Source organism: Orcinus orca, chromosome 11 (genome assembly GCF_937001465.1).
Source record: "Orcinus orca chromosome 11, mOrcOrc1.1, whole genome shotgun sequence".
NCBI classification, from domain to species: domain Eukaryota; kingdom Metazoa; phylum Chordata; class Mammalia; order Artiodactyla; family Delphinidae; genus Orcinus; species Orcinus orca.
The window spans coordinates 2,584,179-2,600,326 of record NC_064569.1 but is presented as its reverse complement, the minus strand read 5'-3'; the positions used below and the strand labels follow the sequence as shown (position 1 = coordinate 2,600,326).

The 16,148-nt window shown below is 39.8% G+C and overlaps 1 protein-coding gene across 12 annotated transcripts in view; it reads left to right on the top strand.

Moving 5' to 3' along the window:
* The window catches only part of ERC1 (ELKS/RAB6-interacting/CAST family member 1), a 393,839-nt gene that overhangs the window by 88,388 nt on the left and 289,303 nt on the right, over window positions 1-16,148 (top strand). For 6 of the 12 annotated variants that reach the window (XM_049694824.1, XM_033404153.2, XM_049694821.1 and 3 more), the window contains exons 4-6: window positions 9,108-9,182; window positions 13,928-14,083; window positions 15,318-15,410. In XM_049694824.1, coding sequence (XP_049550781.1) covers window positions 9,108-9,182; window positions 13,928-14,083; window positions 15,318-15,410 — 324 coding nt within the window. The remainder of the gene's footprint in view (window positions 1-9,107; window positions 9,183-13,927; window positions 14,084-15,317; window positions 15,411-16,148) is intronic. The other 6 variants (XM_033404157.2, XM_049694823.1, XM_049694828.1 and 3 more) reach the window with 2 other exon arrangements.

Genomic DNA, 16,148 nt, shown 5'->3' with positions numbered 1-16,148 from the left:
AGGGGGAAAATAAAATCCCAGAACTATTTTAGTGCCAGTCTGAATAATCCCTTTTTAAATGAAGTGTGAGGAAGGCAGTTAAAAGCAGCAAAGCAGCAACTTCCCCGATGGTGGAAGCGGTCTGTATCTGCTCTCTGCAGTATGGTAAACAGCAACTTCCCCTGATGATGGAAGCGGTCTGTATCTGCTCTCTGCAATGTGGTAGCCACTGGCTACATGTGACTGTTGAGTAGTGGAAATGTGGTTAGTGTGACTGAGGAACTGAATTTTAAATTTTATTTAAATATAACTAATTTAAAATTAAATTTAATTAATCAAATTTAAATTTAAGTATCTCTGTGTAGGTAGTGGCTACTGTATTAGGTAGTGCAGCGATGCATAATGTAATGTTACCCGCTTTTCTTAATAATTTGTCTTGACCATCTTTCTTTCTTTGTCAGCACATGTAGAGTTTTGTAATTTCAATTGAATTTATAATGTTCTGTTGCAGTTATTTATATTTCTTACTGTTGAAAATTTAGACTACTGTTAATTTTTCATTATTATAAAACTGTGCTGCAGTGAATATCCCTAGCCATATATCCCTGTACATTAATTTTTTTCTTTAGCATAAATTTCCAGAAATGAATCTGCTCAGCGTGTGTACGTTTTCAAAACTCTGAATATCAGTCTTGTCTCCCAGAGTGATTGGACCAGTTTATCCTCCCAGAAGCATATACTGTATTTTTACGGTTAATCTGCAGCTATGTATGTTACAGTCTTCAAATTACTGGACTGTATTGTTTTAGAAAATTTTCTATCAACAACTACTGTGTTGTAGGCACTATCCTGAGTTTCTTTCATTTTACTTTAAAGAGTTTATATTTTAATGAGGTAACCTGGAGCCAGGCCATAGAACATTGTTAGAGAAGGTGTGATCATCTCAAATCAAATAGCATGCAGCAGGAAAACCCTACCAGCATCGTGATGAACTTTGAATGTTATGTTTTTACTCCTTCTGTTCTGAATATTTCAACTTCTGCCCATTTATTTTTGAGTTTTAGAGTTAATAAATAGTGAATAGTTAAGGATTATGAAAAGCCACAGTGTTATTCTGGCAGAGAACAACCAGAAATATGGTGAATTTGAACAAGTAGTAGGAAAAAAATTGAATTTAAGACTAATTTTGAAGTAACAAGCTCTACAAAAAAAACAAGTCCCACTTCTGAACATAATGTGGAAAGAAATATAGGCCTTGTCAGTTGTATCAATACACAATTCCAGTTGCTATTAGTAATGTAGCATCATCTTACAGGAAACACAGTCCTATGGATTAAAATTATTTAAGAGCAAGTAGAAGTGATTGCTTCAGGAACACATGTTTAGAATGCTGGTTCCCCTTTCTTTTTCTCCTACTTGCCTTCAAGACTTAGCTCAAATTTCAGTTCTTCTGTGACTTCTTCCTCGTGCAGCTCTATACATATATGTAGATGAGCCAGTAATATTATAGTATACTTCCATGTGTGTTTCTTCATTGTTCACTTAATTTTTTGCACCAAGGATGTGGAGATATATATATATATATATATATATATATATATATATATATATATATGTGAAATTTTATCTTGTCAGTGTCTAACAAATGCACAGTGGGTACTCAAGAAATGTTGGTTGAATAAGTTGAAATGTAGGGAAAGAAGTTTAAGCCTGGAGCTTACAGAAAGAAGGATAGCTTTTCCAATTCTTTTTTCTCCAGTGTGACCACTGGATACTAAAACCTAATGAAGGTTAGAAAACAAACTAAAACCCCAAACCAGTTTTGCTTATGAGTTTAGATGTAGAAGTTATAAATAAGATATTGGCAGATAAAATCAGCATTATGATAAAAGGATAATATTCTGACCCAAAGGAGTTTATTCTAGGAATCCAGAACGGCTCAATATGGCATTCACAGTTATGATTTGTAATAGGTGAAAGGAAAAGACAACCTTGTAGTGTTTGATAGCTGTCTCAAAGACATTAGATAAAATGTTACAGACACTTTGAAAACTAAACCAAGTGAACTAAAAATAAGAATTGAATGACACTTTTATAGCATTATTTAAATAAAACAACTCAGTAAATGTGTATTATAAACATATTTTAAACTAGTAGCCAGAATTGTGCTTACTCTGACGTACACTAAGACGCATCCATTAAAGTTAGGGAGAGGCAAAGACAGCTGTGTTCATCAGTATTTACATTATTCTGGAAGTGTTAGGCAGTGCCATTAGATAAGGAAAATGAAATAAATAATATCAGTAACGGTAATGGAAAGGATAGGGCTAAATTTTCATTACAATGTAGATGGGAACATTAATATAAAGATGCTGCTTTCCCCCAACTCTGTGAATTTAATGTAATCCCGATAGGAATATTCTTGACACGTGCCCAAATGATGTTGCAGTTTCTTTGCAAGAAGAACAGTGCGGGGACACTTGTTTAAGCAGCTCATGATATATGTGTTTTAAACCCAGTGATATTAAAATGTGTGGTACTGGCACAGTAATAGATAGCTAGATTGATGAGACGGAATAGAACCCAGAAATAATAGAGTTTTAAGCATATGAATCATGTTTGGGGATAATCGCCATCTATTTGGAAAACAGTACATAGTTACATCAAGTGAAGTTCTAGGTGAAATAAAGAGCTACTTCTTAAAAAATAACAACACTAGAAGAGAATGTAAGAAAAAGGTTTTAATACAATCTTGAGACAGGAAAGAATCTTTTATTGCCATAGCAAGAGCCTTAAACAATTAAATTTGTGTATGTTAGAAAATACAGGTAACAGAAGCTAAAATGGTAATTTGGAGTAAAGCTTTGTAACATTGTGGCTCGATGTTTCGTTTCCAGAGTGACAAGGTGCTAGAGGCACTCGGCACAGCCTTTCTTTGCTCATTACTCAACAAACATCCATTGAGCTTCTAGAATGTATGTGACCTTGGGATACACGCTGGGTATACATTTTTCATGTCAGAACACATGGTCTGTGCCCTCCTAGAACTTAAAAATCTGGTGAGAGACAATAAACTGATAATTATGAGAGGAAATAAATTAGTTGAGTCTAATTATGTTGGGAGAGGGGATAAACAGGGTAAGCATCTTTGAGGAGGTGCCCTTTAAGGGAGATCTGAAGAAGGTTGAAACAGTCTTGCTGAGCATTTGGGTAAAATCATTTCATGAAGAAGGTTAACAGTTTCAAAGGCCTGATGAGAAGGAGTTTTCAGGAGACAGTAAGGAGACTAGAGGACAAAAGCATATTGTTTAAGGGGAAGACAGGCATGAGATGAGAGGTTGAAGAGGTAGCGAGGGCCAGAGTCACTCATTCCATTCATCAGATATTTATTGGGCCCTAACCCATGTGCAGAGCACAGGGAAATACAGTAGCAGTGAACAAAACAAAAACCCATGCCCTCTAGGAGACAAAGCACTTGCTTCAGGATCCCTGCAGGTAATGCAAAAATTTTATTCAAAGTACAAGAGAAAACTGTGCCAATGTTTAATCAAGGGAGTGATCTAGTATAGCTTTTAAAATTTACTCTGGCTGTGTTGAGAATAAATGGGGGAGGGAGAATTACGAGTGAACAAGGAAGTCTAATAAAGAACTTAACAACTGTAGGTTGGGTGAGTGGTGACTTGAAATGGCTATTGTACATTATATCACTGGTGTGTCAAGAAAGGCAGAAAGAATTGAGAGCTGGCAACACTGGGGTATCCATAGGTTTTATTATTATTGGATTATTGTCCATCTTTTAAAAAAGTGGGTTTTCATCAATTCCAAGGCTCATAGTTTTTCCCATCTCAACAGTATGAAATTGAGTTAACAAGTCTTATCCTTGATGGCATCTTAAAATCTCTGTCATCAAGGCCGCAGTCCTGCTCTATTTGTTTGCCTGTGTACTCAAAAACAGTTAACAGCTGCTCATTTTAGTCAATGTTGTGAGCATTTTTGCTCTTTCTCATGTTAACTTTAGCTGTTGTTCATTATGTCTTCAGTAATATTATGCTGTGAATCAGCATTGAAACAAACAGTTATTGGTATGGAGAAAGTTATAAAACAGTTCAAAATGATATATGATTAAACTTTATGGTTAAATAAGTAAAAAAGGGTCTTGCAATCAGTATAAAATAAAAATTCTGAATGATAGAAGCTTGGGTCATGGTTTATTTGGAGGCATTTCCTTCTTTTCTTTCCAGCACATTAAACAGTGGTTTGCCTTACAATCAGTGGCATCTTAGATTTGATGAAATACAGTAACATTAAAATGGCATTCATATCCAGGAACATTTGTGATTAGTTTTCCATTTTGTTTATGAACATGATTCTGTAGCTAGCAGGTAAATAATTCCCCCAAATAAAAGCCAAAGAAGAGAAACAAAAATTAAATTAAGCATTGTATTTTCTGTTTGTACTGAAATTACATTGTTACGTGACTTATTGTTAGATTTTGTGTTGTTTACTGGAGTGCCTTTCCTTTGATGGATAGAAGCGTGAAGACATCTATTGGACACATACTGAACTACAGTCAAGACGTGGTTAGTGCCTGGGGCCAGGCGTATGGAGTTTTAACAGGCTTTACAGGTGATTCTGTGATACACCAAACTTTGGTTCTCAGTGTGTTGGCAGAACATACCTGAATTGGCTATGGAATTTTTGGATCGGCTATCCATATGCATACCAAGCATTGTCTATAGGCTGAATAAATATTTCAGTTCTATATGTGCTCCTGTTTTTTTGAAATGTAGATCCTATTGTGATGAATAAAATACTAATTTGTTGGGAATTCCCTAGCGGTCCAGTCGTTAGGACTCTGCGCTTCCATTGCAGGGGCCATGGGTTCGATTCCTGGTCGGGGAACTAAGATCCGCATGATGCACAACACGGCCAAAAAAAAAAAAGAAATTAAAATACTAATTTGTTTTAAATCATTTACACGTATGTTAAGTTTTGTCTCTATAATATTTCAGTCAACAAACCTTGTTTAGTACAACTGCTCTCATGATAAGATTTGCAGCAGTGTTTGAGGTTTAAAAGCCCTACTCTTTAACTAGGTTCTAGGCTAGGAATTCTGGCTCTAACATGTCTGAGGAATGCCTATCTGTATCTTTGGCAGTTGTAAGGTAAAAGCAGAGGAGGTTAGAGGGAAAAAAAGAGAAATAAACATATATAGAAAAAAAATAGAAACCTTGGACAAAAGAGTAGGAAGAATTAAAAAAGAAAAAGGGTCCCTAGTTAGTTTGCCCTTTCCTAGTGATTTTGGAAAGTGTGAACAGTTGCATCGCATAACTTGGAAGTGTGAACAGTTGCATCACATAACTTGATTCAGGTTATCCTTCTTCATCTTTTTTTTGGTGTGTCATTTGTACCTCATTTCCATTTTGACAGGAAGATATGTTTTCTCCAGCATGCCGTTACTTGAGATGGTAAAGGGTCAAAGTGCAGTGCTGTCTTACAACGGCGGAGTTGAGGTACAGGAAGAGTAGAGAGGGTTCCTTCTTCACTTCTCCGTGTGGAGTACAGTAAAGCCAGAACTTGTGTGGAGGATTGAAATCTGCTGAAGGGACGTCTACCCTTGAACCAAGGGTGTGCTGGAGGCTAAAACCTGAAACTTGAAAGAAAGAAATTTCAGACATAAGTACTACTTTTCAGTCACAAATGCTCCTTTCTCTCAGTTGTGTAAGTAAATGTTGACTTACTTTTAAAAAGAAAGAAACTACTAACAACGGATAAATTTTGTTCCTAACTTGTTTGTTTTCTTTCTCTAGTCATTATTCTTTAGTAAGTCAGTGAGAGGAACTGAACACATTTTCTACCGTGTACCACAGTTGGCAGTATAACAAGATCCAGATAATTCTGCCTGTACTTTAATTTCTGTGCAGTGCAAATTTTCAGGCTAAAAAGAGGGAAATACAGCAAGCACTAGCACATTCGACTTCTCACATTTGTCTGAATGCTACATTCTGTTTTATTCCCAGAGTCCTCTTCCTTTATTAACAGTGCAGGAGTCAGAGGCTCGATGTGCTCTCTGGGAAAGGGGAGTTGGTCAGCCCACTGACTGCAGGATGTGTTCATAATGAGCTTTAATGCGCAGGCCTTTGAATGGAAATCTGTTACGACTGATAGGTTTTACAAGATCTTAACGGGAAAGCTTTATGCCTGCGAATGGTTTAAAGTGCACCCTAGTTCCTTAGCAGAGGAGGATTTTTTTTAATTCAAATGGATATCTTTCCTTATATATTGCTGATATGCTTGCTAGAGTTTAAAATGAAATTGTAATAGTTTCACCGTAAAGCATTTGGAAATTTCCCTCATTTGGAAGTAGGTAATGGGAAAGGCGTCGGATGAAATTAGTTCAGGGTCTGAATTGTGAGATATTTCAAAGAAATGCAGTTTTAGTATTTCAAGTAGATGCAGAAATATTAAGTGAAAAATGTGAAGTGTAGGATAGAGGACTTTATTAAGAGGTGATGATTATTTACAATTAGCAGGATTCATTTTATTTTTGTTACATTTTAAAGTTTGCAGTCATTTATTAAACATATTATTAAATATCTGTGTGCCCAATTTGTCACCTGTTTACAGTGTAGGGAGTAGATTCAGTGTGGACAAACTAGAGGCTGGGGGGTTAACTGATGAATTTGTTGTTTTAATGCAGGTGAGAGGTGATTATGGCCTGAACTAATTGTTCAGATTTTGTCCTGGATTAATGTGTTCTGCATTTTACTGTCTTAATGAAGTGTTTTATCTTGCAGGGGTTAATTGTGGATTAACTCGATCCTTAAGGAGACTTGCTTTTACACTCTGTTGGCTCTAGTCTAGGTAGCCTCCCCTCCAGGGCTAGACTGTCTCTGCTCCTAAGATGTGGCCTTCCTGGTGTCTCTGCTCAGTGCCTCTGATGTTCTCTCCACTCTGGCTCTTTGGAGCTTGAATTCTTCCCAGCCCCACGTGAGTTCAGGTAGTTGCTCGACTCGTAGCTCTCTGGTAGTTGTTCTGTCCCCAGTAGTTGTTCTTTGACACTGTGGAGTCTTTCCCTGTACATGCAGGCTTAGTATTTGGTCAAAGACTCCAGGGGACCCCTGTCAGATCAGACACTGCTGCTTTTCTGGCTAGCGTCTTCCTCTGTGTCGTTCTGCTCTGCACATTTCTACTGTCTTTGGGACTCTTACCCACTGATCTGTCTTCTGAGCTCTGCGGGACTGCTGTTTTCCGTTTGGTCTTCCTCTCCCTGCGTCACATATTGGATAGCAAGTCCGGACCATAACCTTGTTAGTTTCTCTTCTCTCAAGGATCATAGTCCTGTGCTGCTTGTTTTCCAGTGTCTGAAAACAGTTGCTTTATGCATTTTTGTCTAATTTTAACATAGTTATGACAGGAGGGCTAGTCTTCTGTCTGTTACGATCAGATTGTGTTGACCTGGTAGAGGGTGAGAAGTAAATAGGAAACTCGTTGAAGGATTGAAAACAGACTATTGCCATGATTTGTTGATGCCTTATCTAGAGTACACCATTGCTTTCTTTAAAATGGACAGAGAAAATGAAAGGAAACTTAACTCGAGGCTGTTGTAGTAATCTAGGCTTAAACTAGACTGGAAGTGGAGTGAAATGATAAATTCAAGAACTCTTTTGAAGCTGGAACAATTAGGACCTGCTCTAGAAGGTGGTAGGAAGTGAAGGTGTGTGAGGAAGACACAAGGAGACACTGCTGTTTGGCTTGAACCACCGGCAGGGCAATGCCATTTAAGGAGATGGGCAAGACTCATCAATCTTCAGAGGAGGGGCTAGGTTAAAGAGGAGAAAATCACGAGTTTTGTTTTGAATGAAATACGTTTGAGTGACCTAGTAAACATCTATATACATGTCAGATGGGCAGAGCAAGGGCAGGGCTAGAGTTTCACCAGCACTGTTCAGATGGGAAGTCTCCATCTGTATTCTCTGCCATCACTAGGGGCTGTACCGGGGTACTCTGGAAGTACTGGCTGACTCAGAGACATCGACGGAATCTGACAAGAGGATAGCCTGAGGAGGTCTGGTGACTTCAGGGGGATCCTTGAAGACCCTAACTGTGATATTCTACCATCTCCTTCTTTCCTTTCTGATCCTGAACGCACTGACATTTGGGTTGAAAAAAATAGCTATGTTTTTCTGCTATTTGCTACAGGTAGACTGTTTAGGAAACTTGTTCAGCAGTCTTACCTTCTTTTTCTTTCTGATCGTAGCCCCTCTAGAGAGAGATTTCCATCGTGGGTAGCCCGGTGGTTGTTGCTCTGGGGGAGGATGCTATGCAAAGGAGGTCGTCAAAACAAATGCTTTCAGTTGTTTTGTGCAGTGTGGACTGTGGCTACTTTGATTTCTCCTTTTTCTTTTTTTTTTAAATAAATTTATTTATTTTTGGCTGTGTTGGGTCTTCGTTGCTGCGCGTGGGCTTTCTCCAGTTACGGTGAGCAGGGGCTACTCTTCATTGCGGTGCACGGGCTTCTCATTGCGGTGGCCTCTCTTGTTGCGGAGCACAGGCTCTAGGCGCACGGGCTTCAGTAGTTGTGGCTCATGGGCTCTAGAGCGCAGGCTCAGTAGTTGTGGTGCACGGGCTTAGTTGCTCTGCGGCATGTGGAATCTTCCCGGACCAGGGCTCGAACCCGTGTCCCCTGCATCGGCAGGCGGATTCCTAACCACTGCGCCACCAGGGAAGTCCTGATTTCTCCTTTTAAAAAGGGACTATTTCTAATCCCCTTTTTGGATTGTTTGGAGTTCTGATAATATGTCTCAGAGTCCTGTGGAAGAGTGACACACACATGGGGATGTGCCGGAGCTTCACCTCTTGTGGTGGCTGGGGTCTGTGTGACTTACCGTGTATAACCAGGTGTGCAGAGATGGGGACCCTTCTGTGCCCCTTAGCCTGAATGCAGTCTGTGTGCTCCCTGGTCCACAGGGAACGGTCATGGAGGACAAAGTGGATCAGAGTATCTTACAAGGCCGGGGTAGTCATCTTTGCATGTAACTACTACTCCCTTGCCTCTCCACTCTCCTCTTGAAAAAATGAGAGTGAAAAGGAGGACACTTACTCTCTTTTTTGCTTCTCTTGTATAGGAGATGCATCGGAGATTTGAGAATGCCCCCGATTCTGCCAAAACTAAAGCTCTGCAAACCGTTATCGAAATGAAGGTAAGTGAGAACTTCCTAAGGAATCTTATGTGTCATTTCACACTTTCAAGTGATCACACTTTCATGTGTGAGTTTAAGGAAGTGGTATGTAATAATAGTTCACTCGTTTTGTAGGCTGAGAAGGAATAGTAAGACTTAATGAAAACGACACATTAAATGAACTTCAGTTTCGTTTCCTCCAGCATTTCTTGGAGTCAGCTGTTCTCAAAGCTTTTGATATCAGGGCCCCTTATTCTCTTAAAATGACTCATTTCATTTGTTTTTAAGAAAATGTCTGCCAAATACCAAGTTTGTGTGTCAGTTCTTCTCTCGAGTAAGAATAGGGTTCCGTGAAAAAAGTACCTGATTCAGCTTGCAGCTCACAGAGCACCCAGTGCTGTCCTGGGAGCAGCATCACACCCAGGACGCAGCAGCCGGGCCTCCCCTTCCTGTTTCATCACACAGAATGGTACAAAGATACATACTCAAGGGTTGAGCATATGAAAAGTCACCAGGGACATTCCTAAGTGAGCCAGTGTTTTAAAAATGTGCTTTCTTATTTTTCTTTTTTGTCTGAGAGCGCTGACACTGAAGAATACACTGACCGCTAGTACGGTTTGACGCTGTTGTCCAGAGGCAACGAACGCTTTTGCCTGTCCTTTATACCTTTAGTGCATGTGTTAACACAGTGGAAAAGGTAGTTTATTGTTGTATACATCTTTATTCTCACTGGGGAAAGGGTTTACTAAACAAATAGCAAATTAGTGGATTCTGGGTTCTTTATAGTTAGACAATTCATAGTCTTGAACATAATCTTGTAAACAGCCTCTAGAAAGGTTTAATTACATGTTCACATTTCCCACAAGTTTATTTGTACATGTTATTTCCTGATCCCTGTTGGAACCTAAAAACACACGAGTGTACCTATGTTCACAGAATTATTTTGCTTGCCTTTTGATGGCATAGGGAAGTGTACTGGTTTTAACTGGCAGTAGATCTATTTTAAGTTGTGTTAACCTCCAGCCATTCTGCTAAGAAGCAAGAGACTGAGATTCTGGTGGCCCAGTGGGGTCAGGTGGATGTTATGTTGAAATTGCAGATGAAGTAGCTGAGATGCTGAGAGTGTGGCATGAGCTTGAGAGGATCATGAAGGTCTAGACTGGTCTTTGGGGGAAATGGGAAAGGAGGTGATAAAAGAGCCCAGCTGTCTTCAAGGTGACGTAACATTCTTTTCTCTCTCCTCCTCCTCTCCCTCCTCCTTTCTCCCACTTTCTTCCCTCTGCTTCCTTCTCCCTTCTCTAACTTTTTCTTTTCCCTTTAGCAGTGGAGGAGCAGGGAGGAATTACTGGACTGCTCTAGGGTTAGAGTTTTGCTGGGTAGATACAGCAGTATTACTGGGATGCAAGTGAATTGACGGTGGAGGTGAAGGAGTAGTTGGGATGATCGGTCCAGGAATGTAGCCTGGATAGGAAGGAAGAGAATTCAGAATGGATGGACAGGTTGGGAGAAAACGTAGAAGTTAGGGAGGTGGAGGACTCAGTGAGATGCAAGAGCAGCAGTTAATGTGAGTGACAGTGTGTCAGGCCTGGGAGGAGAGTCCTGGGTGATGTGGTCTTGTAAACTGGATAGCTAAAATGGACCGGAGGATGCGGGCGTTGGAGTTACGGACGTCAAGGAAGTCGGACATTGAAATCCTAGGATTATGGCAAGAGTGGTATTTGAAGGAGAGATCTATTGTCAGCCGTGTGCTGAAGACTTCTTCAGTGGGCGGGAGTGGCGGGGGAGCCCCTAGATGGCAGCTGTGCGGAGGGAGAGTGAAGAGGAGTGTGAGCTTTAAATAGGAGCAGCGGGCTTCCCTGGTGGCGCAGTGGTTGAGAGTCTGCCTGCCGATGCAGGGGACGCGGGTTCGTGCCCCGGTCCGGGAAGATCCCACATGCCGCGGAGCGGCTGGGCCCCTGAACCATGGCCGCTGAGCCTGTGCATCCGGAGCCTGTGCTCCGCAACGGGAGAGGCCACAGCAGTGGGAGGCTCGCATACCGCAAAATAAATAAATAAATGGGAGCAGCATCGAGGAACCTGGAGGTGCCCATGCTTCTCCCTGCCACTCTGTGATGCTGGGGGATTAGTGGACTTCACTGGAGAGCGTTCGGGGAAATTGTATCCTTTGGGAAAGCCTGGGTTTACTTAGAGCAGGGAGACAACTTTTGAAAAAAAAGTTGAGGATTTGGGAAATTTAACAAGGAGCAGAGGATTTCAGTGGACTCAGTGGGGTTGGTTGATTAATGATGGGAGACCCAGGGCTGGGCAAGTATAGAGTAGTAAGATGATAAAAACTTTATTTATTTAGTTATTATACATTCTAGGAGTAAGAAACCTCCTTGGAAAGGGCTGTCCTCAAATAAACCCAGCCTGAGTACTGGTCGGTGCTACAACTAGTCCAACATATCAGGCATTAATTTTCTGGCCTCATCCCAGAAAGTAGCCTGGAAGGTTCTTTTTCTGCCTCATGGCATTCAGAGCTGCAGTTATGGTCCCTTTTTAGGTGCAGATTTTATGGTGCATGATTTGATAGTGAGTGTCTGATTTGGTCGAGAGCTGCCTCTCTGTCTGTGTTGGAATTTTCAGATAGTGCATTTGAAGTCGTTTATTTATCCTTTATGGACCAGGATAGTTTTAAACGAGTAAATCAAAATCCTGGTTTAGGTTTAGAATGTTTCTGATTGTGTTAATTTAATATGTTTAATTTTGAACTAAATGTAAGTTGCATTTGAATAGATTTGTAAAAGAAAATTTTTGTTGTGTTAGTTTTAAAGGTAATGCAATGCAAGTCAGAGGAGTACAGCCCTCGCTTCTCCCCCCTAACCTAAAACTAGCTAGTTGTGATTGTCTCATGATAAGTCCTTTAACTCTTACCGGCACACTCTCAGATAGCAAGGAAAGTCAGTCAAGGCAGGCTTGAGGTAAAGTGAAAAGAGGAAGTCAGTCTCAAAATTTCTTCCTAAAGGAATGGTTTCTATAAAATTCCAAATAACATAAAGCTATACTGCATTTATGCTCTTTGAGGTCTTTACTTCTTAGGTGAATAAGCATATGCAGCTATAAAGTATCTATTCTGTGTAGGGGTTTTTCTGTAATTGATGACATCTAAAGTAATCTGGGGATAAACTAGATACTGTGACAGACAAAACCAAGAAAATGAGTGTAGATGGTTGTTGTACTAGGAGGTGATATTCGTGGTGATGCTGATTTATAAAGACAGTGATGTTTCTTTTTAGAAATCATTATGAGATACTTCACATGCATGGTGAAGTATAGTGAATAAGTAAGATTACTAATGCAGTAAGTAACCTCCCCTTATCTGCAGGGGATAGGTTCCACCACCCTCAGTGGACTGAAACCACAGGTGGTACCGAACCCTATATATACTGTGTTTTTTCCTGTACATACCTATGATTAATTTTATAAATTAGGCACAGTGTGTAAGGGATTAACAACAGTAATTAATAGTAAAATAGAACAGTTATAACAGTATGCTGTAATGGAAGTTATGTGAATAGGTCTCATTCTCTCTCTCTCTCAGTATCTTACTGCACAAATCTAATGCCTTCTTCATCTAAACTAAGCACTTGTCATGCACTGTAGTCATAACTTTTGCAGTTTGAGGTGCAGCAGCAAAACTGGCACAAATTTCTTTTTCCTTCATCCCAATTTCACTCCTGGAAGATTCGTTCTTACTGTAGATCATAGCAACCTCAGCATATGATTTTTTCTCTTAGTGAGAACTTCCACCTTTTCACTTAAAAGAAGCACCTTACAGCTTCTCTTTGTCAAAACTGAATTGCCAGCATCACTACTCTTGTGCTTTGGGGACGGTATTAAATAAAATATTGTCACATAAAAACAGTCACTTGAACACAAGCACTGTGATGCCAGGACTGCCCATCTGATAACCGAGGTGGCTGCTGTGAGTGACTAACGGGCAGGGGTGCACTGGACAAAGGGATGATTCACGTTCCGGTGGGACAGAATGGGATGGTGTGAGATTTCATCATATTGATTGGAACAGCGGTGCACAGTTTAAAACTTCTGAATTGTTTTTTTCTGGAATTTTCCATTTGATATTTTCTGACCGCAGTTGACCTCAGGTAACTGAAACCACAGAAAGCAGAACCATGGAAAGTAAAACTGTGGATAAGTCGGGACCACTGTGTGATAAAATGTAACTGTTAGCATAATTATCCATCCCTTTGTTTTTCTGCAGTGGGAGGTTATCAGATCTTTATTATTGTAGATAGGGTTATACGAATTATTGTGTAAGTCTTTGAAACCTTCTTACTCTTTTCCCCACTCCTTTGGGAGCATAAGTAAGCCTTTTAGAGGTCATCAAGTAAAACGATAAAATATTATAGCTAGAAAAGTTTTTACTGTTAATATTACAAATGTTTTCACTAGAAGTTCGTTGACCATAAAGTACTAAGAAACTTTAACTAGTTTTCCATTGCTTCTACTTCTTCAGTTAATACTCTCAACTTTAATCAAAAGGGTGCAGAGGAAAGGCTAGAGGAAAAAAATCATAGTATAGATCTCAGTCCTCCTCCTCTCCACCATATGGCCATGAAGGATATATTTTAGAAGCAAGGCACCAGTTGCAATATTTCTACATATTTGTTTATCTTTATTAAATTCCACATCTGTAAAGACAGGCTCGTGCAACCTCTCTGACTTTTTGCGAATACTTTAATGTCTAAATCTTCCTTTGTCCTCAGGATTCAAAAATTTCCTCTATGGAGCGTGGGCTCCGAGACTTGGAAGAGGAGATTCAGATGCTGAAATCGAACGGGGCTTTGAGTACTGAAGAACGAGAGGAAGAAATGAAGCAAATGGAAGTCTATCGGAGCCATTCTAAATTTATGAAAAACAAGGTAATGGTGTGTGATACTGTAATTTTTAAATGGGGTTTGAAAAATTGATGCATGTTCCTACTTCTGTAGTGATGATGGACTTCATGCTGTTTTATCAGGCTTCAGGGAAGAATACTTGTACCGTAATTCTTTCAGATAGAACTTTCCAGAATTAAAGTCGATTACTGATGTTGTATGGTTATTTCAAATTTCACTTAAAAGAAAAATTACTTGTGTGAGGCTAAGTGTGTATTATCACGGTTTAACATTTCATATCTACCAGTACTTCTGAGGCGATTAGTAGGATTACATCCAGATGAGTTTTTCTCACTCTATGAAACATCATGTTCTTGATGTCTTGTGAACAAATTTAGAAGTGAAATTCAGCCTAAGAGACTGAATCCACCTCCCCTTTTTTTTCCTGAAATGGCTTAAATAAAACCTTGTTTTCCCTTCAAACACAGTTCCCTAAAGGAAACCCCTTTGTGCTCTCCCTTGGAGAAGACCCATGTGTATCAGGTTTATTGTTTCCCACGTGCACTTGGGGTGTATGTACAGTAGGATAAGCATTGCTGAGACATATCAGTCTGTATTATAACCTCAGTCACAGTATTCCTTCCTTAGAGCCAAAGGCATTTATTTTGTTTCTATAAACTATTTTAGGTAAATTGGAGGATTTAGTTTATTACAGTTATCAGTTTTTCAGGTCTGTGGTGTTTTAAAGATCATAATTTCAATTGTAAAATATTAGCTAGAAAGTAAGTGTTCCTTCCCCTCCCCCTGCCCCCCATATCCCAATTGTGTTAGTTCCCTAATTTCTCAGAAGTGAAAACTGTTCCTTTAATGATGCAGTTTCTGGCTTCTTTCTGTGATACCCATACCTGCATATAAGTCAGTAGAATATTCCTCTGTTATTTTAAGAATCTGTTATCAATGACTATGGCCAATTTCATGTAACTTTTAGAACTTAAAACTTCACATATCCAACTTTCTGTTAGTTTTGACTTATCATTCTAACTTGAGAACAAAATAAAATATTGTCTCTGCTTCCCATTTGCTGATTAGCACATTTCAGTCCATTACCCTGTGAAAATAGTGAGCCCATCTAGGGTCCTTTGAAGAGGAAATTAGGGGAACAGATTTGATTGTGTTATATGAGTTATTGTTATTTCCAGTTACTGCTCTGGCTCAAAAGCAGATAATAAAAAGACCTAAGTTGACACATGAGTGAAAAAGAATAACAATGTCGTGACAGGTAGAGCAACTGAAGGAGGAGCTAAATTCGAAAGAGGCTCAAGGGGAGGAGCTGAAAAAGAGAGCGGCTGGTCTTCAGGCCGAGGTCTTTGCCGTAAGATTTACCCTTTGCGTGCAGTGGCCCCACAGTGGGGCCCTGCTGCTCTGGCTCCGGGTGCTCACACTTTCACTCTGTGGTCAGCAGCTTTGCCCGGTACTAGCACTAACCAGCCTGCTCTGCTCTTTAACCGACTCCTGTTCACCCGTTTGACCCACGTGCCGCCCTGTGTGCAGCGAGCCCTCACGTGCTCTGGAAGCCCTGTCCCTGGTTTTTTACTGTTGCTTTGCCACTGTGTGGATGGTGCTTCAAAGCTGTTTTTTCTCGACTCCTTTCCTGTTACCAGAAGCTTGTTGATTTATGTGAATGGTCTCTTTTCTCTTCTTAGGTACAAAGAATGTGCAGATGTTCTAGGTCCATCACCCAGGGTTTATTTCAATCTGATTTCTTGAGTGAAGTGCTTTACCTTCATATGTAGGCATCATCTTTAAGTCCCCGATAGGTGATTTTGCAACAAATTTTACTTTCTTTGGAACGAACAGATGGATTGAAGTGATTAGCTCATTTAGTTATCTAGTAAATTAGAAGTAGCATGAAACTTAAAGTCTCTAAATCTATTCAGTAGCTCAATCATCTGTCTAGAGAACTTGAAATTCCATTTCAAACTGTGATAAAATGATTATAATAAAATAGCTAACACTTGAGTACTTATTACAAGCATTTTATAACCTACTAAGGTAGGTATATTCTCAACCCAATTTATGTATAAGGAAGCTGAGGTAACACAGTGGTGCT